The sequence below is a fragment of the Lemur catta genome, chromosome 6 (genome assembly GCF_020740605.2).
Source record: "Lemur catta isolate mLemCat1 chromosome 6, mLemCat1.pri, whole genome shotgun sequence".
NCBI lineage: Eukaryota > Metazoa > Chordata > Mammalia > Primates > Lemuridae > Lemur > Lemur catta.
This window is the reverse complement of record NC_059133.1, coordinates 98,596,527-98,621,836: the sequence shown is the minus strand read 5'-3', so window position 1 is coordinate 98,621,836 and position 25,310 is coordinate 98,596,527. Positions and strand designations below refer to the sequence as shown.

The following is a 25,310-nucleotide window of genomic DNA, read 5'->3' as shown; positions in this document are numbered from 1 at the left end:
TCATCAAGTTTGATCCTTTCATCTTTTAAGAAGCCACTACTTTAAGATTTTTGAATGGACCATGTCATTTAATGCTCACAACAGCACCAGGAAGCAGCTACTACCGTTAGCCCCATTGTGCGGACAAGACATCCACGGCAGGCAGAGGTCACATAACTTGGCTGAGGTCACACAGCCTGTGAGTGGTGGAGCTGGGGTGCAAATACAAGCAGTGTGGCGGCAGAACCTGCACCCTCGGCTACACTGGCAAAGCCGGTCTACGCCTCGTTTCCTGCACGCTGACCTGGGTCTTTTGCTGTTACCACAACATTGCCAGCTAAATACGAGTTGGTATTCACAGTCCACACGCCTGTCCCCACTGCAAATACAGCATGGGTCCCTCACCTGAAAGGGGTGTCACTGATGTCTGTGAAGAAGTAGTCATTGGTCAGGAACAGAACTCGCTTCTGAAAGAGCAGACAAGGCAAGAGTGCTCGCTGGAGAGAAGAACGGCTGCCGCCCCCCACCCAGTGCCCTTGGGGTTTTCGCCACCTCTGTGTGTCCCTGCTCCCCTCCTTGACCTGACGCCACACGCCCCATCCTATTGACATCACGGGCAGATCGCTGTGAGGGCTGGTGGCCTGGACTTGAGGACCAAGGTCTGCCCATCATGGTGGCCCCAGCCACCTGCAGCATGGAGCACTTGAAATGTGCTGCCAAGGAACTGGATTTTCAGATTTTAGTTAATTTTAGATCACATAAATTTAGACAGCCAACATGACTAGTGGCTACCATGTTCGGCAGTGCAGATGTAGACTGGTGACTACAGGGTTCCCATGGGGTCGGAAAGGAGGCTGTCAGTTAGTACCCCAAATTAAGCCCATATGTATACAATCTGCTGACAGCCTTCCAGCCCTCGAAGATAGCCAAGGGAGAATGGGACACCACTCCCCTTCACTGTAACTTCTCCCCGGGCAACGCACCCTTTGCAACTTCTTTTTCCTTTCAAAGCCGCCATCTTTTAGGCTCCAGTTTAATTTGTATAAATCAGGGCATCAGATAGTGCACAAAGTGGCTAAGGACATGGCCGGGCTGAGACAACCCAGAGGCAAGCCCAGCTGAGCTGCTTCTAGGTCGTGTGCTCTTGGGCAAATGACTTCACTGTTCTAGGCACCATGTCCTCTCGTGGGATCAGGACTAACAGTAGTCTCTCTCCCCTGTACGGCCGCTGTGAGCATGTGTTCCGGGCTCTGAAGTTCTGTGGATTGTCCTACCCATTGATGAAAGTTCATGTCATTGGGAAAGCCACATTTTGTCACTGGCTCTCAGGACCTGCTCTTATTTTCTTCACTTCTTTCTGACTTTTCATTTTGGAAATTGGAGTGAGAGGTTGGAAGGAGCACACAGAGAGAGGATGGCGCAAAAAAAAAAAAAAAAAGCTTTCTTTCTCTAGGAAACTGGCTTTAGATCAAGCCCCTGTCCTCAAAACTGGACTTGTCCTCTACCAATGCCCTCCCGCCTCCTCTGCCAGAGCCTGCCTGCAGTTTCCCTCCATCACAGCAGTCTTGGGTGTTCTAGGGGAGACCTGGGGGAGTAGGGAGCCCCTGTGCCCCAAGATGGGGCCAGCTTGAGCATCAGAACTGTAAATATTTTCCTTCTTTTTTTTTAATTGAAAAAAGGGTGAAATGCACAGATCTTTTAGTTTTGATACGTTACATGACTTTTTGATACATGATTACAGCCATGTAATTACCTCCCAGTGAAGACATGGGACTTTGCACCCTCTGCGGTCTCTTTGCCTGCCCCTTCTGTGGCGCCCTCCGCAGGCAAACTCTGGACTCTCACCACAGATGGCTTCTGTTCTCAGAGTACGTGCTCTTTGTTGTGTCTGGCTGCTTCTGCTCAACATAATGATTGTAAGATCCATCCATATTGTGTGTCTCAGTGGTTTGTTCCTCCTGCTGCTGAGTAGCATTCCATGGTATGGACACACCACAGTTTGCTTCTACAATCACCTATTATGGATATTTGGGTTGTTTCTAGTATGGGGCTAGACTGAATAAAGCTGCCATAAACATACTGGAACAAGTCTTCGTATGGACATGTGTTTTCATTTCTCTTGGTAAATACATTGCTGGATCTTATGGTAAATATATATTTACCTTCATTTAAAAACTGCCAAACAATTTCCCAAAGTTGTTTTTACCATTTTATATTCCCACTAGCAATATCTGAGAGTTCTAATTTCTCCACATCCTTGCCAGCATTTGTTGTTATTAGTCTTAAATTTTAGCCGTTGTAAAGAGTATGAATTGGAATCTTGTTGTAGCTTTAATTTGTATTTCCCTAATGACTAATCATGTTGAGCATCTTTGCATATCTTCTTTTATGAAATGTCTGCTCAAGTACTCTGAATGTTTTTTATTGGGTTGTTAGTCTTTTTGTAGGAGTTCTTCATGTATTTTGGATACAATCTGTCTTTGCTTTTTCATTTTCTTTTTTTTGAGACAGGGTCTCACTCTGTCACCCAGGGCTAGAGTGCAGTGGCATCATCACAGCTCACTTCAACCTCCAACTCCTGGGCTCAAGGGATCCTCCTGCCTCAGCCTCCCAAGTAGCTGGGACTACAGGTGCATGCCACCATGCCTGGCTAATTTTTTTGTTTTTTGTAGAGATGAGGTCTTTCTCTTGCTCAGGCTGGTCTCAAACTCCTGGCTTCAAGCGATCTTCCTGCCTTGGCCTCCCAGAGTGCTAGGGTTATAGGCGTGAGCTACCGTGCCCGGCCGCTTTTTAATTTTCTTACTGGTACCTTTGATGAGCAGATTTTTTTGCTTTTCTTTCTTTCTTTCTTTTTTTTTTTTTTGCTTTTTTGTTCTTGATGCAGTCCAGTTTATCAAATTTTATTTTATGTTTAGTGCTTTTTGTGGTTTTGTCTAAGAAATCTTTGCATAACCTCAGGTGGAGAAGATTTTCCCAATGTTATCTTGTGAAAGCTTTATGGTTTTGGCTTTTACATTAAATGTTATGATCCACAAAACAATTCAAAAAAATTAATTTTTCTGTGTGGTGTGAGATATGGCTCAATGTTTTTTTCCTACTGATTTATTCAGTTGTCCTAGCACCGTTTGTCAAAATGAATCTCCTTTCTACACTGATTTGCATAGGTGTCTTTGTTAAAAATCAATTGACAATATATGTGTGGGTTTTTTCCGGATTCTCTATTCAGTCTCATTGATCCATTTGTCTATTCTTTTGTCAATACCACCCTGCTTGGTTATTGTATCTTTGTAGTAAGTTTTGAATTCACGTACCATCAATTGCCCAAATTTGTTCTTATATTTCAAGATAGTTTTGGCTATTCTAGGTCCTTTGCATTTTCATACAAATTTTAGAATCATGTTGTCTGTTCAAATTTTTATTGGGATTGTGTTGAATCTATAGATCAATTTGGGGAGAACGGACATCTTAGCAACATTGATCTTATAACCCCTAAAAATGGTTATGTCTTTATGTTCATTTAACTCTGATATTCTTTCAGCAATGTTTTGTAGTTTTTAGTGTAGAGGTCATAATATACCCTTGTTAAACTTATTCCTAAGTATTTTTTGTTATTTGATGCTATTGTAATTGGAACTTAAAAATAATTTTAGTTTCTAATTGTTTCCTGCTATATGTAAAATTAAAATTGATTTTTATAATATTTGACCTTGTGTTCTGTGAACTTGCTAAACTTAACTATTAGCTATAATGGTTGTTTTGTAGATTCTTGGGATTTTCTTGTAAACAATAATCTTGTCCATGAATGAAGACAGGTTTACTTCTTCCTGTTTTATCTTTGTGTCTTTTATCTTGTTTTCTTGCCTTGTGGCACTGGCTAAGCCCTTCAATGCAATGCTTACAGACATCCTTGCCTTGTTCTCAATTTTAGGGAGAAAGTGTTAAATATTTTACCATTAAAAGTTTTCATAGATACTTTTTATCAGATTGAGGAAGTTTTCTTCTATTCCTGTTTACATTTGTCAAATGCTCTTTTAACATCTGTTGAGATGACCATATGTCTTTTCTTTTTTATTCTGTTAATGTAGTGAATTACATTGATTGGTTGGATTTTTATAATGTCAAATTAACTACATTCTTGTGATAGCTCCACTTTGTGCTATTGTTGTCATACATTTTACATTCACATACATTATAAACCCTACAATACAATGTCAAAACTTTTGCTTTTTGAGTTGTCTTTTTGAGAAATTAAGAAGATAAATAAAAATTTTACATTAACCCATGTTATTTACCATTTTCAGTGTGGTTCAGTCTCTCCTGTAGTTCTCAGTTTCCATCTGGTATCATTTTTCTTCAGCTCAAATAATTTTCTTAAGCATTTCTTATAGTACAGATATGTTAGTGATGAAATGTCTGTTTTCTTTTATCTAAAAATGGTTTTATTGCACCTTATTTTTGAAGGATATTTTCTCTACATATAGAGTTTGGGTTGATAATTTTTTTCCTTTCAGCCCTTTAAGCCATTATTTCATTGTTATGTCAGCTATCATTCTAATTGTTTCCCTCTATATAAGGAATCTTTTTTTGTCTAACTTCTTTAAAGATTGTCTCTTATCTTTGATTTTCAATAGCTGCACTATGATGTTCCCAGGTGTTGTTTTATTTTTATCCTGCTTGGTGTTTGCTGAGATTCTGTGATCCGTAGGTTGATATTTTTCACCAAATTCAGGACACTTTTGGCCATTTGTTTTCAAATACTTTTTTCTGCTACATTCTTTATCTTTTTTTTCTAGGACTCCAAGATCATATATATATTACATCACTTGGTATCATCCCACAGACCACTGAGGTTCTGTTTTTCTTTTTTTCTCCACTTTTTCCCCCGTTCTTCAAACTTGATAATTTCTATTGTTCCATCTTCAAGTTCACTGGCCTTTTTTCCCTAATCTGCTGGTAAGCCCATACAGTAAGATTTTCATTTCAGATATTGTACTTTTTGGTTTTGAAAGTTCCATTTGAAAGCATAGGCAATAAAAGCAAAAATAAACAAGTGGGACATCTAACTAGTGGTACTACATCTGCACAGTAAAGGAGACAATCAACAAAATGAAATGGCAACCTATGGATTGGGAAAAGTGCTTGAAAAACCACATACTTAATAAGGAGTTAATATCCAAAATATAGAAGCAACTCACACAACTCAATAGCAAAAACCCAGATAACCTGATTTAAAAATGGGCAAAGGAGGCTAGTCACAGTGGCTCATGCCTGTAATCCCAGCACTTGGGGAGGTCATGATGGATGGAAGGATTGCTTGAGGCCAGAAGTTCCAGAACAGCCTGGGCAACATAGTGAGACCCTGTCTCTACAATTTTTTTTTTTTTAATTAGCTGGGCATAGTGACACACATCTATAGTCCCAGCTACTAGGAAGGCTGAGACAGGAGGATCGCTTGAGCCCAGGAGTTTGAGGTTACAGTGAGCTGTGATGATGCCACTGCACTCCAGACTGGGCAACAGTCCAAGATCCTGTCTCCAAAAAAAAAAAAAAGAAAAGAAAAAAATAGGCAAAGGACCTGAATAGACATTTCTCTCCAAAGAAGACATAAAAATGGCCAACACCTATATTAAAAGGTGCTCATATCACTAATCATCAGGGAAATGCAAATCAAAACCACAATGAGATATCACCTCACACTTGTTAGGATGGCTTTTATCAAAAAGACATGAAATAAGTGTTGCCAAGGGTGTGAAGCAAAGAAAACCTTTGTATGCTGTTGGTGGGAATGTAGATTGGTGCCACCACTGCGGAAAACAGTATGGGACTCCTAAAGAAATTAAAGTAGAACTGCCTTATGATCCAGTAGTCCCTCTTCTGGGCAGTATATGCCCAGAGTGCGTGAGGGAGTGTATGAGGTCACCACCTCCTAGAGATACCTGCACTCCCACGTTCATTGCATCATTATTCACAATAGCCAAGATATGGAAACAACTGAAGTGTCTCTTGACAGATGAATGGATAAAAACATTGTGATATATATACATATATATGTATGTATATACAAAGGAATATTATTCAGCCTTAACAAAGAAAGAGATTGTGTCAATTGCAACAACATGGATGAACCTAGAGGACATTGTGCTAAGTGAAATAAGCCAGATATGGAAAAAAAATACAGTGTAATATTACTTACAGGTGGAATCTAAAAAAAAAATTGAATACATAGAAATAGTAAAATGGTGGTTGCAGGGTTAGGGGAAGTGGTGAGGGGAAAATGGGAAGATGTCAGTCAAAAGGTCCAAAGCTGCAGTTTTGGAAGATGAATAAATGTATACATCTAACGTACGACAGGAGTACTATAGTTAATCATATTGTATTGTATTTTATACTGCTAATTGGCCCAAAGCATAGAGTTTAGGTACCCTTAGCACACACAAAAAGGGAAATTATATCTCACAGAACGATATGAGAGGATGGGTATGTTAATTTGCTCTATGTAGTAATCTATCTCTTCACTATGTGTATGTACATCAAGGTAAGTACTGTCAGCCCTCCATATCTGTGGGCTCTGCATCCCTGGATTCAATCAACAGTGGATTGAAAATATTCAGAGGAAAAAAAGGACGGTTGCTTCTGTACTGAACAAGTATAGATGCTTTTTCTTGTCGTTATTCCCTAAACAATACAGTGTAACAACTATTTAAATAGCATATGCATTGTATTAGTTATTATAAGTAACGTAGAGATGATTTGATGTATACGGGGGATGTGTGTAGATTACATGCAAATACGGCACCATTTTATATAAGAGACTTGAGAATTTGTGGATTTTGGTATCAATGGGGGCTCCTGGAACCAGTCCCCCACAGATACCAGAGGATGACTATATTTTAAAACATCATGTTGTATACCTTAAATATATTGAATTTTAAAATAGGTCTAATATAAAAATAAAATTCTCATTTGTCCTTGTAGTGCTTTTGTACTGCATCAAATCAGCTAAGCTGGAACTACATTTCCCAGACTCAATTCCCTACGTGGTTCCAAGGTAAGGTTGGCCAAAAGAGAAGTTTGCATGAGGTCTGCCAGTCGGAAGTGAAGCAGCAGCCATTTTGCACACGGACAGTCAGTGTAGCATGCTGGGCACTGCTGCAGTTGGCTCTGGTGTGCCAGTGCTTCCTTCTTGGCATGGGCAGCAGCCACATTCAAAGCGTCCCCAGCTGCTGCTGGGTCTCCTCCTTCAGTTTCTCTGAGACCTGGCCTGGTGAATACATAGCTCCGGGTGAAGGGCACTGGCTCCGTCTGCAGGTCACCCACGTCCTTGTGGTTGGAGGTAGTGAGAGTCAGATGTGGGGCAGTCAGTCCATCTTCCTGGGTTCCTGTTTTCTTCATGGGTTCCAATTTGTCCTTGCTGTCTCCCACATTTGTCCAGCTCTTCTTCCCAACTGCTGGCCCTGCTGACCTACAATGGCTTCAAGCTCACCATTCCAGGCAGAGACTCCAGCTTTCCATAGATATCTTCACCAGCTCCCACAACTTCGTAAGGTGTAATCCCTAGAATAAAATCCTATATCCATTCATATCATTCATAGTGGTTCTGTTCTTTAATCAAGCCCTAACTATTTCTTTGCTGAGATTCTCTGTCCATTCATGCATCATGACCATCTTCTCCTTTAATTCCTTGTGCATATTTATAATATCTGCATTAAAGTCCTTCTCTAATTCCAACAGCTAGGTCATCTCTCAGTCAGTGTCTAAGACTGATTTTTCTCTTAACTATCTGACACATTTTCCTGTTTTTTCACAGGTTTAATAGTTTTTATTGGATAACAGATATTGTAAGGAATAGGTTGTAGACACTCTGTCTTCCCTCGAAGAGTGTTGATTTTTATATCAATCAGCAGTTAAATTATTGGTTGATCACCTTGAGCTTGTGGAGTCTTGGTTACATTTCGTTAGGGTGAGTCTATTTCAGCTTTATCTTCAGTGAATCTCTAGAGTGAATCTCTTGATCTTGGGACATAATCTTTACTTCTAAGGTGTAGTTAGTTCTTCTGTGCTTTCAAAGCAAATCCTGAGGCGTTACCAAGCCTCGTCACCTCCGTGTAACTCAGATTCCAAATTGTCTCCACTACGATGGGCAAGAGCTGAAATCTTTGCCCTGGTTTCCAGCTTTCCAGTGGGTGCTTAGAGGCTCCCTTGCGCATGCACAGTTCAGGAGTCAGCCAAGAATTTGACGGGAGCTTGTGCATAGATTTTGTGACTAGTCTCCCTGTGGCCCCCCATTTCTGGGATACCCCTCCTCCTTTCCAGACACTCTGGAACCCAAATTCTGTTCTGTGACACTTTAAGATGATAACTGCAGCTTTCTGCTTGGATTCTAGCTGTTCCACTGCAAACAGACTGGAGAGTGCTCCTTAGGAAAAAAGCCGTGCAAACGTGTATCTCGCCCAGTGTGGTTGTCTTGATTTAAGGGCTGTTTCTTTTAAGTGTCTTTAAATTTTTTGTTTTTTGTATTTTGTCCAGAGTTTATAACTGTAATCTGCCAGAGGGTTAGTCTAGTGCACACTACTCCTCTATGACTGGGGTTAGAACTTTGAGATATTGTTTTAAGGCTGAAGTAAAAGGAAGAGAGAAGGGGGAGGGAGGTCTCCGAACGCCGTTAACGGCGGGAGAGGTTTGGGTACGAGGCAGGGGGTAAGGAGGTATCAGAACAATCTGCTCCTTTAATAGTCTCCCTCTTCTTGCTGGACAAAAAAATGAAACGGGTGTGAGGGGAGGAGAGAGAGACAGACAGAGTGAGAGAGGGAGACAGAGAGTGCACCACAGAGACGCTAGTCCTGTGTCCCTGAAATCCAGGGCACAGGGATTCAAAGGCCCTGGAGGAACATGAGGCAAAGCTGCCCTGGGTGTGTCAGCTGCTGGGATGTGTGTTTGCACATGCATGTGCTAATGGTGTGTGTGTGTGTACACGCATGAGCACCCCAATCGGTAGGGTTCCTGCGGGAGAACCCGGAAGCTACTGAAGAACACCATGCCTGCCTCTCTTCCCCATTGCTAATTATTTGTTCTAAACAAACAGCATGAGAATGACAAAAAGGGTCCTAGGTTAGATGCTCTAGGATACTTTGCTTTTCTGGTTTGTTCTTTTAAACGTGTGTCCCAGGATATCGGAGCAGCACGCTGCTGATAGGTTAGAGATTATGACACCTGTTATTGGTCTGCACTGGGGCAAAGCCTGCTGGCAAGGCACAGGCCAAAGCTCGGCTCCTCACAAGTTTGATATCCTAGATACTGGCTTGAATAGTGCCTTTAACATTTTTGGAATTCATTGTGCACATTTCAAGTGTGGATTTCGGCATCTCCTTCAATGGCACATGCTCCCTCCGGTTTGCTGCAGGTCCCGGCTCCCAGTGCCGAGGCCAGTCTGCTTTGTTCATTCATCTTTCCTTTTTTTTTTTTTTTTGAGTCAGAGTCTCACTCTGTCGTCCCCACTAGAGTGCAGTGGTGTGACTGTAGCTCACTGCAGCCTCCAACTCCTGGGCTCAAGCAATCCTCCTGCCTCAGCCTCCTGAATTGCTGGGACTACAGGCCTGTACCACCACGCCCAGCTCATTTTTCTTTTTTGTAGAGATGGTCTTGCTCTTGCTCAGGCTGGTCTCAAATTCCTGGCCTCAAGTGATCCTCCTGCCTCAGCCTCTCAGAGTGCTAGGATTACAGGCGTGAGCCACCAGGCCCAGTTCATATTTCTCCATAGGACCCGCCTGGCCCCACAGGTTTCCGAGTTTGTGAGTCCTGCTCTGAATTACTCTGGAGGTGCTACTACCGTCCTTGGTAACACCACCATAGCTGCCTGTCTGGAGTCAAGGGGAGATGGAGGAAGGTCTGAACTGAACGTGGGCAGCAAGGATGCCTGTGAAGTCCCCAGGGAGTCCGTGGAGCAGATGACTGAGTGCTAGGAAGGCGAGTGGAAGGGCGACCAATATTCTCACGGCGCTTTAGCAGCACTGCCCTCGGCTTAGACTAGACCTGAAGGTGGTTGGCACTGAGGCCTGAGCTCACCGAGATGCTCCACCAGGCTGAGAGACGGGGCTGGGAGTGACGGCAGGCAGTGGGTGGGCTGCGGACTCTGCTGGTCACGTGGGGGAGACAGAGCAGCTGGCAGTGAGGACAGGCAGCATCGAGGAGGAGTGGAGCACAGCAGACCAGAGCAGCCAGAGGCCAGACGCCAGCAAAACGTCCTGCACACGCAGGGCCGGCTCCGGAGCTGCTGGAGGGAGAGCAGGGACAGCAAAGACTGGAGAGGGCGGAGTCGTGCATCCTGGCGCAGAGGGAGACGAGGAGACGAGGAGACGAGGACCACCAGCAATGGAGTAGAAACGCTGCACTGAAGAGGCTTTTGGAAAATCTTTAAGGCCAGAGAGTTGAGAACTCAGGGCCGGTCCTACAGAAAGGCCTTGCACAGCGTGGTTGAGAGTGGTGGTCTAGATGCAGATACTTGTGGGCTTTGCAATTTATTGTCTGGTGACCCCAGGCAAATTTTTAGCCTCTCTGAATACTTTTGCCGTAAAACTGGGATAGGATAGGACCTACTTCGTAGGTTGTGCATGTTCAATGAATTAGTCCTTGTGAAGTGCTCAGCCCAGGCCCTAAATGTCAGCTGTGTTATCGTTAGCAGCAGTACTAGCAGTAGGGAGACGTGAACACCCACGTGCTATGAAATGTCCATCATGGTCATCATCATCATCATTACTCTACTTCGTTATGCAGAAGCACCCGTATGTCAGGAAGCCTTCGTGAAGCTGTAAGTACGTAAATGCGTTACTAGCTTCAGTGAACAAATTTTGAAGGGATGGGCAGAGGTTTCAGGAGCAGTTCAGACCACTGGGTCTGGCTAGGACTCTGCCTTGGTGGCTTTGAGACGTGTGAAGGCAGCAGGGGAACGACGGGCACTGGGAGGAGAGGGCGGCAGAGAACCCCCAGTGGCCAGGTCAGTCTGCAGAGATATTGTGCAGCCACACTCCAGTCGGTTGCCGTGCTTCCCTGTGTTGCCCAGACTGGTCTCGAACTCCTGGCCTCAAGGGATCCTCCCGCCTTAGCCTCCCAAAGTGCTGGGATTACAGGTGTGAGCCACCACACCCACCCTGCCGTGGGCATATTACATTTTTCATTATAGGTTAAATGTTCTGGCCCGGCTGGGCCAGGTAAGGGCTCCCTTGTGCATGTGAGCAGGAGTCTGGCTCGGGTAAGGGCGGGGGCACATGGAAGAAGCCTTGATTGCTTTGGATCAGGAGAAGCAGCAGCCGCCACTGGTGGCCTGACATCACTGACAGTGTCCCGTCTGCCTGATGGAGGCCTTGCTCAGCCCAGCACTTAGAAAAAGCCAGGCAGATGCCACATAAAGCAGACACTGGTCCAGGGTCTAAAAGGCATGCCAGGCATTGTCCTTCCTTCCTGATGCTTTCTTGTTTGGCTTCATGGAGGCCTATGTTGGGGAAGGACTTGGGTCAATGGCTGCAGCCAGATGCCGTGTGGCTTCGGCTGAGGCAGACGGGCAACGGGAGGAGGAGGCAGGGGTGGCTGCCTGGGAGCGGGTGGCATTTGTAAATATGTTAAGGGACAATCAGATTCAGTAGACACATCAGAGCCTTTCAAGTGGGAAGATGAAACGATGTATTAGAAATGACGGGCAGGTATTAAAGAGAGAAACGGTATCAGTGAGGGTATTGGTGCTTGATCATCTGTGGTTACAGTGCATGGAAATCAGCTATAGGGAATGTATTTTCAACCTCTTCTCATATAACATGTTTTACAAGAGCTGCTAACAATTTGCAAAACTAGCTGTCACTCTTCCCCTTTCCAACGTCAACAACAAAAGGGCCAAATAGCTGGCAGCATAAGGAAGAAAGAAGAGTTGTCGGTGCCTCGGCTAGCCTGCCGCCCAGCTCAGCAGTTTCCAGAGAGCTGCACAGCGGTGCGAGGTCGTGTGGTTCCTTGGCCAGGTGCTTCCCGGGGCCCAGGCCTCGGCCATGCTCGCTCGGCAAGCCCGGGGCCACGGCAAGCACTCACGTCTTAGGCTCTAACTGGACTCAGTCCAAGTCCATCGTCACCCCCCAACACTCAACGAACAGAGATGCTGCCTTGCTGGGACCACAGCCTGGCCCTTCGTCTCGAGCCCCTTACCCCTTTGTCCAGCGGAACCTTCACGTCCATGGAGAGAGAGCCTGTCTCCCGGTTGATCATGGCCGTTCTCAGCTGCAGGAGGAAAGACAGTGCTGTCAGGCCCTTAGCGCACACGGGAGGGCAGAGGGTACCGAGCGCTCCCGGCCAGAGTAGAGGAGATCCCTAGGATCTGGGGATCCCTTTGGTTCTTCCCTTTTCCTCTGAGTGGAATGCCAGGCAGGAAGATAGCCCTGACTCCAGATTCCTTTTAGTATAGAATTCTGGGATTCACCAAGATGGTGCTCCAGGGGGGACCTATGTGTCGGGGTGCATGGTGTCACATTGCTGAGACAGAGCTTCCTCCAGGGTGAATCGCTGAAACCAAAGCCAGGCTAAAACACCACTAACACTCACACTCTGTAGCTTTTAGCCACAATCTCACTCAGCCTCAGTAGTCCCGGTGAGTCAGGAAGACACAGTTACATTTTTACAGTTGTTAAAAGAATTGCCCCTTACAGAATTGCTTCTGCCCTGGGCTTGGAGAGGCTCTGGGACTGAGCCACTCTGCCGAGAGGAACAGAGTGACCTCAAAGCTTCCAGCCACGCAGCCGACCCAGTTAGTTGGATATAGAGCTAAACCCTGCCCCTACTCACGGTCTCAGCTTGGTCTTCCCACTCCACTTCGGAGAGATCCACACTGTTGTAGTTAGGCTTGGGTTTCAGTTTCTTCCCCTCCCTGTACTGGAGTGGGCAGGCCAGGAAGAAAAACATGAGACCAGCGTAGAGCCCTGCTCAAGCTGCAACTCTCCTGCACAGTCTTTCGAGTACACTTATAAAACTGAAGAATCAGTGATTCCTTAAGGTTATCTGGCCAAACTTCCACCCAGTGCAGAGCTTCCCTTGCCGACATTTGTGACAGATGGTCTCGTGGCCTCTCAGTATTGCCCATGACAAGGAGCTCCCTATTTTGTGAGTCAGCTTGTCACAGTTTTGGACAGCTCTAATTGCTAGAAATTCCTTCCTCGTACAGAGCAGAAATCTGTCTCCCTGTAACTTTCACCCACTGATGTTCATTCTTTCCCCAGAGCTACTCGGACTGTGTTCCACCTGACAACCCTTGACATTTCTACAGGCACTTGTCACTCCCGAGACTTTACTTCTCCAAGTTAAACATACCCAGTTTGCAGATGCTTCAGCTCCCTCTGAATGTGCTCTACCTTCTCAAGGTCACTCCTAAAACGCAGTTCCCAGGACAAAAACCAACACTCCAGGTGGGGTCCGCCCAGTGCGGTGTGGGCTGTGACCTTCGAAGCATCACACAGCTCTGACTGCCGCCTAGGGTCCTGCCGGACCGCCTGGACGGCTGCACTTCCCCAGCGGCTCAGACGGAGATTTCGGTCAGTTAAACTCCCTGGTCTTCCTCGTGGGACGTACCACTAAATTACATCTTCACAGGCTTAGGCTTGGGCATTGACCAATTTGTGGAGCTTTCTGTGCCTCCCTAACATATTTCATCTTGTTGGTTCAGCCCACTGTTTCAGAAGAATACTTCCTGAATACTAACTTTCCCACTTAATGTACCAGCCATACCTTCCAGACTTCATGGCATCTGCCTTCTGTATGATAGAAATTTTGAATGGGACAGAGACAAGGACGGATCTGCAGTGCTTGATAAAGACCTCCCTCCCACTTGACACAGAGCCATCGATCAACACCCTGAGTGGCCCTGACACCTCTCTCTCTCTCCCCCCCGCCATCCCCCCTCCTGCCAAGACAAATATCAAGTTATCCACCATTAGGCCTGCAGCACATCCCAGGTTTAGTTTAGTAACCCTGTCAATAAAGGAAAGAGAGTAGTTTATCATCAAGGTAAATTAAGAATTAATCAGAGCATCTACTTTTAGCAGAATGAAGCCTCCAGCAGATGCCTGGGTGGTTGGAGTTCCCTGTCATCGTGGATCTTGCTTCTGCCAGTTCTTGGTTTGGTTGCTTTTCTCAGGAAAGCGTCCTCCATACTTCCTGCACGTGCAGGAGGTCTGTGGGCCCCTTCCCCACATCTCCCCTTCTGCTTGCCCCGGCCGCTCACGCCTGCATTCTTGGCCTGTTGGGGCCTGGGCTCACCAAACAGCCCTGTCCCGCTGTCTCTGATGCGGGATCTGCTTCTTCAACATTCCCTCGCCGTTTCCTAAACCCTCCAGCTCCCGGAAGGTCATCTTTAACCCCTCACATTAGGGCCGTGGTCCCCTCCGTTACTTGCCCGCTCGGGGCCCTGACTCGGAAGGGCTCGGGCCAGAAGCACAGCGCTCCGCCTTCCTTTCCCTCATTCCTGGGCGTCCCTTCTATTACTTTTCTTTGTAAAACTTAACTATCGTTTTCCTGCCAGTGCCTTCCTTAGAGATCGCATCACATTGGCTGCACCATGTCCTTTCTTGTGTGGTAGTGTCCCAGGTGATGTCATTCTCTGCTCGTTTCATTTGTGCAAGTCTGATGTCCTTAGCCAGACCACCAACTCCCCCTGCAGCATCCTCATGGCGCCACGTGGGGGGACGGGGGGACGGGCGGCTGGGGCCTTGCATCCGGCGAGACTGGACAGGCTGGACGGGGGTTTCTGACCCGCGCCCCTTAATTCCACACGGCAGCTCCACATGGGCATCTTCACTGTGTCCCTGTAAGCCATTCTGCTGGCACCGGCGCTGTGCCCCCCAGAGCCACAGGGACCTGCTGTGGGTCCAGACGCCTGCCAGGGAGCAGAGTGGTTTCCGGTGCACCCCAATGTCTCTCTGTCCTGATCCCCCAGTCTGCCTCCAACAGCTCAACCAGTTGCCTCGTGGGCACTCAGTGCCTATTTGAACCAAACGGAATGGGACATGGCTTAGCCTGATCCTTCCAAATGACACCTGGGTCAACAAGCTCCATAGTGAGTTCTCCAGAAGGTGCTCGCTGTCCACTGTCCTCGGCTGTCACCCGCTGGTCACCACAAGACCGGTAGAGGGGAAGGGGCTGCGACTCCCCTGGGACTTTAACTCCCTCCACCCCACTGGTCACGCCAGGCAGTGTGGCTGTCGCAGCTGCACACAGTGCCCAGGTGCGTGGCCCGTCCTAAGCCCGGGCAGAGCTTTCAGATGCAGCAATGCTCCTTTCTGCCCCAGCCAGCCGCTGCCCAGCTGCGCTCAGGGGAAGGCGTCAGGGTGGAGAGAGCCGGGAGGGGCTGGAGGCCAGGGAGCCCGTCCTCGAACTCGTCCTAGTCCTCTCCTCGGACACACTGGGAGCCACCAGGCCCCGCCCCGGAGAGGCTCCCCACCGCTTCCTGGCTAACTCTCCGCTCACAGCCCCCGGGGCCCTGGAGCTCTGCCCACAGGGCATGGAGGCTGTGCGGGCCACAGCCCTGCAGGGCTCCTGAGCCTGGAAACCGCACACTTCCTTACAGCTCCCGGTCTGTTCATCAGTCATTTCACATATTTTGCTGGGTCTCTTCTGCTAGATTATAATCAATTTGCGAACAGGGACCATGACTCAAATACATTCTTTCTCATATTGTCCACTGGGTTCCTAAATGGAGCCCAGTGTGTGTTCCTGGTTTCGGCTGTTTTTATGAACTGCCCCCAAATTCCACGTAGTGAGGATCCCAAGGTGAAGATCGGTACCTACCAGGGGTCGGAGGTCAGGATGTGAGAGGATGTAGCCGTTGTTAGTGTTCAGAAAGGCGTAGCCGTGCACTCCGAGCTGCGAAGTCAGGATGGAGGGACATCAGGTGTGTGGTCTGTGCCGGGTGACCAGAGTGGGGAGGGGGTTGGGGCCGCAGGGTGGTGAGAGGCGGCAGCGCACGGCAGGGAGTGTTTCAGACGGGAACTTTGAGCCAGGGCTGCATCCCTGCCCGTGGGTGTGAAGTCCTTTCCGAGCGCGGCTGTGCACAGCAGCCACAGTGATGCCCACTGTTCCCGACCTCCCTCCCACCACATGCTCTAGGAGCTCTGATGATGTCATCTCACTCTCCAAACAGGACTGTGCAGCACAGAGGAGCAGACTGAGAAACTGAGGCACTGGGCAGGGAAGGAACTTGCTGAAGGCCACACAACAAGTCCTAGATCGTGCTGGCAAAGGGACCCAGGGGCACACGCTGCTGTTCCCATCCTCAACACCTGCACCTCCCTAGAGAGTGATGGAGGTCCCATCCCAGGCCAGTGGCCTGGCCGCAGCTGCCTGGCCAGAGGGTGCTGAGCCCGGGGGCGGATCCCGGGGAGCCTGTGACCCCCTCAGAGACCAGGCCCAGGCTCACCTTGTATCGAGGTGCCAGCTTCATCAGCTCTCTCAGGGTCACATCAGAGCCCACCACGCCCAGGAGAATGCCGTGGGATCGCTGGAAGGAAAATCACTGGGGTCAGGGCAGACGCAGCTTCCCTGAGTGTGAGGCCAGGCTGGACCCTGGGCCTGTGCAGAGCCCAGAAGAGGCAGCCACTTAGGCGTTAAGTGATCCTCTGCAGTTAGATTTGAGGCTGAGCTCCCTGGAATAAAAATCTATAACCTATCAGAAGAGGCCCCGGGAGCAATCTCAGCTGCTGGGAAGATTAATGCCCAGTATTAATATTTAAGTTGTAATATTTAAATGAAATACAAAGTTGAATGAAATATTAATCTTCGCAGCAGAAGCAGAAGTGTGGGATCCTAGGGCCCGTCACTCACGGGGGTGCTGAAGCACACGGGGCCTATAATGGAACGTTTCCTGGCCAGGGAGATGATGGAAGGCTCTAGAAACTCCCTCACGAGGCCTTCATGAACAAGTCAGTCTGCCTGACTTGGCAGGTTAAGTGTGGTTTTGCAGACAGCCTGCCAGGAGACCCCCAGCCTCCCGTCCGCAAGTGCAGAGCAGCAGAACAACCCCAGCCCCACCCCGACCAAGGGATGCCCACGTAGCGAGCCTGGGACAGGGACTCTGCACGCAGCACCCCCACGGTGGTGGCTCTGACCTCAGCCAAGTCCAGCACGACTGGTCCGAAGGTGCCAGCAGTGGCCCCAGGTTCTAACCCCCACTTCCCCTCTCAGGGAGCAACCACTCACGGTTTCGTTCTTTTTGCTGAAGACCGGCATGGCCACGGTGGTGAGGAGCATCAGGCTCTGGGCCTGTGAGGTGAAGAGCTGCCGGGGGAGGGGGGGTGGAGTCAGAGGGCGCAGCCTGGCCCGGCCGCTCGGCCTGCTCAGAGCACATGTTGCAGAGAACCCACGGTTGCTGGTGTCAGTTACCCAGCGTCACCTTCCAACAGGAAGGAAGAAATCTCACATGAGGGTTCCCTTCTCTGCAAATGGAGAGCTGGCAGGAATGCTGCAGACGGAGGACCAGGCCAGCGCCGCTTAGCTGAGTCCTGAGCCTGCCGTCCTGCTCCCGAGCGCGCTCACCAAGCTCTCTCATCTTGGCCAGGCCTAGGATGAGCGTGAACCCGGGGGACAGGCCCATCTGCACCTGCCCAGAAGCAAAGAAGCTTTTTACAGCAAGCTTTCCAGAAACCTCTGATGCAAAACCTCTGATATGAGTCGTTATGACTGTAGCCCAGACCAGTTAAGAGAAAGGAGACCTTGATCCAGGCCCCCACCCCGCCCTGCAAACACAAGTGCCTGCTGAGGAACCGCAGCGTGGGGCAGCCGTGGGGTAGCTGCGTTCTGCCTCGCGGCCGCCCTGACCCATGCTGGACAGACCCAAAACCTCCTCTCCACGCACAGCACCAGGGCCAGAACCATCCCAGCATCCCAGACCGCCTGACCCCCTGAGCCCACTGCACCAGCTCCTCCGGCTGCCGGGGAGGGGCTCTGCATGTGCGCCCCACTTTGTACCAAAGACGGCCTCCTGGCAAGTGTGCATACAGGTGTGTTTCATAAACTAAAATTACAATCCTAAGCCCCTCACTGGCTGAATTGACCCCGTCTTGGCCAAGGGGACCCCAGAAAAGTCCTAAAACTGAGTTCCTGGCCATGGAGAGAAGGGAGGTTGGACACCTCTCGTTATACCCCCTCCCTTCTGGAGTTTAGATACAACTGACCACCATTAATGTTAAAATAGGGATCATGAGACTGACAAAACAGACTCTGTGGGAATAAGACACGAAATTACGAACAGGACCCAGGGCCATGCAGGACGAAGGCTCAGTGGTGCCTGCAGGCTGTCACTGCGCTAACAGAGCACTGCAGTGGGCAGATCGTGGCTCCCGGCGGTCGGCGGAATTCCCTGTCTTAACTCAGGCATTTCTTCCTGCTGACTCCACATTGTTAGACAAAGCTTAACTCTCTCAACCATTTGCTGGTTAAAGAATCTCCAAACCCACCTATGACTTGTAACCCCCCTTCCCCGACCCCCTCACCATGCAGCTTCAAGATGTGGTGCTTTTTGCAGCCAAATCAATGAATACCTTCCACGTATTGATTTATGATTTCACCTGCAATTCCTGTCTCCCTGAAATATATAAAACCAAATGCTAATCCAACTGTCCCGGGACCAAGGCTTCTTGGGTTTGCATATCCCTGGGCCATGGTCACTCATATTGGCTCAGAATAAACCTCTTTAAATTATTTTATAGAGTTTGTTTTTTTCCATTAACAAGTCTGACCTTCCTTGAGATCAATTAAGGGAGGTTGCTGAGCCGCGGAACCACAGAGCTTCCCTGGAGAAGGAGGCACATTGACCGTCAAGTCCCTCCTCGCCTCATCTGAGCTTTCAGTTTGGAGTCTGAAGTAAGGTTTCTGGAACTGAACCACGGTGACATCTGATTTTTTTTCCTGAGCTCAGACATACCCGACGGGCTGGGTGGAGGCTTTTGAGTCTCCTTCTCGAGTGGGATGCAGGAAGCCAGAGGTGCCCCCCTGCCTCCCGGGGCAGCAGCCTGCCCCACCGTCCCCCAGGACTCAGCTCACACCTGAGCACTCAGCCCAACGCAGCCCTCCCTGCACTCTTGTCTCTGGGCATCCATGCAGGCGGGGACACCTGCCTGGGCTCAGGGCAGTAACATCCTCAACTCAGAGGCCCAGAAGTGGGTGCAGCAGATCTGCAGGTGACCCTTGCCTCCTAAGTCAGGGACAAGGAGAGGGAAGGAGGAAGAAAGAGGAGATGTGGGGACTGGGGGGTTTCTAATGGAGGGACAGGTGTCACTTTTAAAGTGAAGATAAACTGTGACCTCCTCTGTGGGCATGGAGGGAAGAAGAGACTGGGAGACCGGGCTGTCCATGAAATGCCGAGGATGACCTGGCATGACATGCCTGACATCACTTTACGGGCTTATAGGCAAGCAAGGCTTTGCCTTCCCTGTCTCTTCTGCCACACGCACACGGAACACTCGAGACCGCCACCGCCAGGCGTGGCCATCGCTAGCCAGGTCAGGCTGCTCTGACTGGGCTCCGGGAGCCTTCACTTGCCAGCCCACACTCGAGGGAGGCACACACAGGGGCACCGCAGATACCCGCTCTGTGGCTGCGCTGGCTGCCGGAAGGCGCCTGGGGGTGGACCGCGAGGCGAAGGAAGAATGGAAGAGAGTGACAAGCGTGAGACACGGTGCGGTGCGCGGAGACGAGATCAAAGAAGACTCCCTCCTCCCGCCCTCCCCCAGCTGTCTCTCACCGACCCTGAACGTGAACTCCTGGACAAGGAGAGGGGCAACCCGGCCGAGTGAGGCAGGCTCATCCCTTCTGAGCAGCAGTTTGGCAGCAGCAGTTGGTGATAGCTGGACGACATCTCCTGGGCGTGACCTTATTGGCTGAGCCCTTGAAGTAGGTTAATTAGCTTTTGATCCCAATTTGGCAGGATGGTTCCTATGTACTATTAAGAGGCAGAGGTGTGTCCTCGGACGCAGAGCAAGTCAGGAGACGAGCTGAACCTGCGTTCTCAGGCTCCCGTCACTGGGAGTCAGCATGGGCCTAAGTTCTGGCCGGTGAGGTGCACGCGTCTGTGTCATGGAAGGCTCCCTGGAAGTTTCCTCTAAAGGGGTGGAGCACGCCCCTCTCCCCTCCCCCTAACCTGCAGGTCGAATGTGGTTTCAGTTGACTGGAGTTCCGCCCACCACTCGGGCCAGGAGGACAAGGGCCACACGCTAGCAACAGGGAAGGAGCCCAGGCCCCTGGTGGCCAGAGTGCTCCTGGCAGCACTGGGATGCCCCCTAGACTCCCTGTGCACGAAGCCGAAACACGCTTCTCTCTTATTTAAGCCACTCTCGGCAGGTCTCTGCATCCCAGTCTGCTGTACCCTATGGAAGAGGTGGCTGCTCGTATGCTGTGATTTGAGAAATGGAAGGAAGGTCCTCCTTCCCGCAAAAGTCTCCCCTGAAGTCCTACCTTTGACCCTTAACCCTTCGTGTCAGTTATCGCTGCCTACAGTCTTTTGAAAATGCAGGGCCCGGGGAAGGGAAGACGCAGCATGAAGCCGTAGGATGGAGAGTGACGGGTCTGACTCCTTCATCCCCACGGCGGGCGGAGAGAGGACATGGAGGAGGTGAGGACGGGGGTCAGGGAGGAGCCAGGTGGGAGGGGCCTTCTGGGTGCCTGGGGCAGGGCCTGGGCAGGGCCGGTGAGAGGGCCGGAAGCAGCGGGATGAGGACCGGCTTCCCTCCCCACTTCAGAACTTGTCCTAAGGAGGCGCTGCGCTCACCCTCCCGGCCCAGGAGTCACCTCGCACCTTGCTGTCCATGTAGGCCTCCGTCCAGGTGATGTCATGGTCGTGGTTGATGACCATGGGCCGGCTGAGCACGTGCAGGTACTCCATCACATTCTCCTGGGCGTCCGCCAGCGTGGAGATCTGCGTGTAGTAGCCTGGTGGGGGAAGGCCACGTGGGTGTGGAAAGACGGGCTCCCCTGGGAACCCCCGACAGGGCCCCGGGCTCATGGCTCACAGCCAAGCCCTCTCTGGGACTGCTCTGCACCCCAGGACGCTGCTGTCTCTCGGTGACAAGGGAGAGGGACAAGGAGAGGGAAGGAAGAAGAAAGGAGGAGACAAAGGCCCGCCCTGCTCCACCTGTGGACCTCTGTCCAGACCTCCCGTGGGTGCAGCAGGTGCCCAGCTGCGAGGACCTTAGGGGTCAGCTTCTCTCCCAGCGCTCCACACTCCCCACAGGGCCTCTCCCCAGCGAGTCTCCTTCTGTGACTGCCTGAGGTCGGCTTTCAGCCAACCCAGTCAGAGACAGTGATTCCTCCCCGCCCCCCATCTTTGTGCTCCTGCAGGTGATGGGGTGAGTGTCACAGCCTCTTCCCGGGAGCCAGGATGCGAGCCCTCCACTCCCACAGGGCTCACTCCACATGCCGTGAAACGCAGCTGCTCTGTGCTCCTGGCCTGCCCCTTGTCCCAGACCCTCGGAACATGCTGTTCCCTCTGTCTGCAACACCCTTCCTGGTCACCTCCTCCTCCCCAGGTACCTCTGCCATGCCCCACCTCCGCTCGGCGCCCTGACCAGCCCACGCCTTTCGGCCACTGCAGCACATTGCAGGTTGTACCGGAACTGGCGGCTCCCTCCCTTGTCCCCCTGTGGGACAGCGCCCAGAGCAAGACTGGCCCGGAGTCTACCCTGATCCCCCTAGATTCCCCAGTGCCTGGGAACAGTGTCAGGAGCCCGGCAGGTGCTCAATGAGTTTTTGTTGAATCAACAGGGGCAAGATGGTCTTGGGTTCTGGTCAGAGACAGATGAAGACTCCTTGCACACAAAACATTATTTCAAAGAAAACGGCAACCCTCTGTTTTTGTCTGGGAGCAGACCGAGCGTCAGTGGCTTAATTTGCCACAGGAGGAACAGGGCGGGAGGTTAGACAGAGCGTATGCTAAAAATGTCGGCCACCTGCCTCCCCCTGTTTTCTACAATGTGGTTTCCTATGACCCTTTATCTGAAGTGACAGTTCTCCCTTGTGCGAACTCTAGATAGATGACCTCTAATTTTCGTTTCAGGTGACTTTATGACTTAGAGTCCCTGCAGGAGCAGTCTAGCGTTTGCTCGAGGTTTTATGGAGAAACCTGCATCTTGTCTTGCACTTTCCGACTAGGGAGGGGGGCGGAGGCTGCCGCTGTCCACGGGCCCCTCCTCTGCAGGGCCCCATGCAGGAGCCTGCGCTCAGCTGGGCTCGGCACCTCTGGGTGGCCGGGTAACGCCACCCTGTGCTCGGGTTATGCTGCGAGGCCTCGGCTAGCGCGGCACTTACCTTTGTTGTTGCATGCGATCCACTTCATGCGGTCGGCAAAAGTCACTTCTCTCCCGATGAGGTAGGTGAACACTCGGACCTAACCCGCAAGACACCACGCACTCAGCAGCCGTGCTCCTGGCCGTGAGTGGCGTCAGCGTTGCTCATGTGAGTCTTAGATGTTGGGTCCAGCACATTTCAGTCTTTGGCTTCTCCATTCTCACCCCCTTCTGATCAGAGCAGACCCTGCAGGGAGGCCCCGGCGGCAAGGCGGCTCGCCAGGCTGTGGTGGCCGTGGGGCGGGTGCGAGGCGGAGCTCACAGCCCACAGTCCCGCTCAGAGCATGGCTGGTCCCTCCCTCTGAAGCCACTCACACCAGGCCTCTGTGCCTGGGGTCGCCATAGTTTTGGAAGGCCAAATTAGGGCATATCTGAGTTTATGGGTGGCTATAATGGGAAAGGACATTTGAATGCAGGGTTGTCCTTCGGGGCCCATTGGTCACCCTGCCCACAGCGGAGCAGAACTGTCACCTTCCTTGGCAGTGGGAGAAGCATCCCTCCCACCTCAACCTCTACCGGGAGAGTCACCTTGCGGTCCGGCCAGTTGTACTTCTTGAACACTGGCTCGTAGTCCTCCACGGCCCCGTCGGAGACCAGCATGATGGCCTGATTGCAGAGACTGCCTTGCCTGGCCTCTTGGAACTGCGTGGAGAAGGGCAGCCCTGTGACCGCAGGCCACGTTGCCTCGTCCACCCCCACCCCTGCCGTCAGCTGCAGTACCTGCTGCAGGATCTGGAAGGCTTCGCTCAGGGCTGGGTTCACGATCCCCACTCCTTTGACCATCAGCGCATCCACCAGCTGCTTGAAATGCTGCCATGGACAAGGTGTGGAGGAGTGTCAGCGGCCAGGGACCTTCCTCTCTGGCCTCAGTATAGGAGGCCGTGCAGGGCTGCTGCCCAGAGGGACGTGCCTGCGGGGCCCATATCTCACCACGCAGCCAACGTCATGGGCTAGACCCCGACAGCAGATGTTTCTCAAAGGCCCCCAAGATAAACTGAGAGAGCATGAATGACTGGGCACAGACCCAGGCCCACCACTGGCAGGAAGTGCCCAGTGTGAGTCTAGCCAGGGTTGGGGGAGAGGACAGTCCAGGGACACAGGCAGGGATGACCTTGACCTCAGCATCCAGGCTGAACCCGGGCTGTGTGTTTCATAGCAGAAACTGTGGAGGTCCCAGGGACTGAGGCCGGCCTTCAGAGGAAGTCAAACCTCAATTCCTCAGTCACAGAGGGAGGGACCTGTGACATGCAAAATCTCCCTTGGAAAATTGTTGCCATGTCCTCTCCTCCTCGGTCGCTTACCAGACAAAAGGACTCAACCCGATGGGTTTATATGTGTCCTCCTTTCAGGGAAGCTCCTCGTGAAGACTGGCATAACAGAAAGGCCCAAGTGGGAGGCAGAGGGGAAAACTGAGTCCTGGACAGTCCACAGAGCGCAAAACCAGTCCTGACTACGCGAGGTTCCCTTAGCTGCGAGGTCTCTGCCTGCTCACTCTTTGCTCTGACAAGCTGCCACATGCACTGGCGCGTTTCCCGGGTGTGTGTGCATGCAGGGCTACCCACTCGCTCTGCTCCCGTTCCCAGCACCGTGGAGGGAAGGAGAGGGGTGTGGAGGCAGTCAGCACAGACTCTCCCCATCCTGGCAAGGGCAGGGGCTCAAAAGCACCAGGCCACAGGTGGACTCACCTCTCGGTTGTCTCGATCCGCTTGGACAAGGATCCCTTTGAAACAAGGCTCGATGTAATGGACATAGTCATTGTACTGCAGTTGCCGTAGTGGGGGAGGCGAGAGAGCGAACAGATCAGTCTGGGGAGTCAGGACCCAGCAAAGAAGCTCCGGCAGCTCACAGGGGATTCTGGGGCGAGGCTCACCAAGGCACCTATGTAATAGCATCCTGGGGCACTCAACAGTTTTTGCAATTTTTTCAGGCAGAGAGAAGGGAGTGGAGAGAACAACAGGGCTTTAACTCTAAAACCCTCAAACCCTCGTCTTGGGGCACCTTCTCCGTTGGCTGCCTGAGTACACCCACCTCCCAGGGCTTACGGAGAACCTGCAGTTACTGGCAGAATTCCTTTGCTCTCTGCCCCCAAGACCAGAGGAAATGTCTTCTTCCAGAGCCCCAGAGCCTGCCATGGGCAGACAGACCCCTCCCCACCATGCTTGGGTGGGGGGATTAGAGACTGTGCCTTTTTCTTTTTGCCTGCATCAGTGAAGAGGGTCCTTTAGCTATCAACAGAGGGTGGGCATAGGGAGAAAAATGCGTATTACTGCCCTATTCTTCTTAATCACCCTGCTTCCCCAGAGTTAAAACAGAAATCTTCAAGGTGTCCCTGATCTGCCTTCCGCTTGCACAGAGGGGCAGGAAGGGGGGGGGATGGTGGCGACAGCGCGGCAGAACCGCTTACACGTGCTGGGAGAACGTTGGGAAGGAATGGCAGCCCGTGGTGACGCCCCCGCCAGCTGGAGGTGCTGGGCAGGGAGGCGGGAAGGAAGGTGTGCAGGCTTTGGGGGACAAGCACTGTCGCACTCCTGTGGAGGGTGGACCTGTTTTCCGTGGCTGTGCCGTCCCTGCCGCAGGGTGGGGACCAGGGTGGGGAGGAGGCCAGCATGGAGGGCCACGGTGGGTGAGCTGCAGGGCGCCGCTCTGGGATGGGGGCATTTGCACCCCAGCACGATCATGTTGAAGTCAGACAACTTCATCTCGGTATTTCTTTACTAAATAAGTGAATTCCGTGGAAGGTAATAATTGTCAGCAACGTGACAGACTGGTGGAGAAAACTCGGATTAGCTAACTGTCAACTCTGCCTCCTTAGGGGGCTGAACTGACCCACCCTTTTGCTGCATTTTAAAGTGTTCTCCTAACTTGTACCTCCCCTTTTCTTTCTTCTTTATTGCTCCTGTCTCCCAGGGTGTCTGGGTTCCGCACGATAAAGGACGTGGAGGAACTGGAACTGCGGGGAAGAACCCCAGGCCGCTG

General features: G+C 50.9%; 1 protein-coding gene across 1 annotated transcript in view; it reads right to left on the bottom strand.

The window, feature by feature from the left end:
• CACNA2D4 (calcium voltage-gated channel auxiliary subunit alpha2delta 4) overlaps window positions 1-25,310 on the bottom strand; it is a 112,046-nt gene that overhangs the window by 57,263 nt on the left and 29,473 nt on the right. The window contains exons 11-21 of the mRNA XM_045555209.1: window positions 24,020-24,094; window positions 23,055-23,144; window positions 22,863-22,976; window positions 22,297-22,375; window positions 20,789-20,922; window positions 17,197-17,274; window positions 16,418-16,498; window positions 15,790-15,864; window positions 12,796-12,882; window positions 12,163-12,234; window positions 385-446 (exon numbers count right to left, since the gene is read on the bottom strand). Of these exons, the coding sequence (XP_045411165.1) occupies window positions 385-446; window positions 12,163-12,234; window positions 12,796-12,882; window positions 15,790-15,864; window positions 16,418-16,498; window positions 17,197-17,274; window positions 20,789-20,922; window positions 22,297-22,375; window positions 22,863-22,976; window positions 23,055-23,144; window positions 24,020-24,094 (947 nt within the window). The remainder of the gene's footprint in view (window positions 1-384; window positions 447-12,162; window positions 12,235-12,795; window positions 12,883-15,789; window positions 15,865-16,417; window positions 16,499-17,196; window positions 17,275-20,788; window positions 20,923-22,296; window positions 22,376-22,862; window positions 22,977-23,054; window positions 23,145-24,019; window positions 24,095-25,310) is intronic.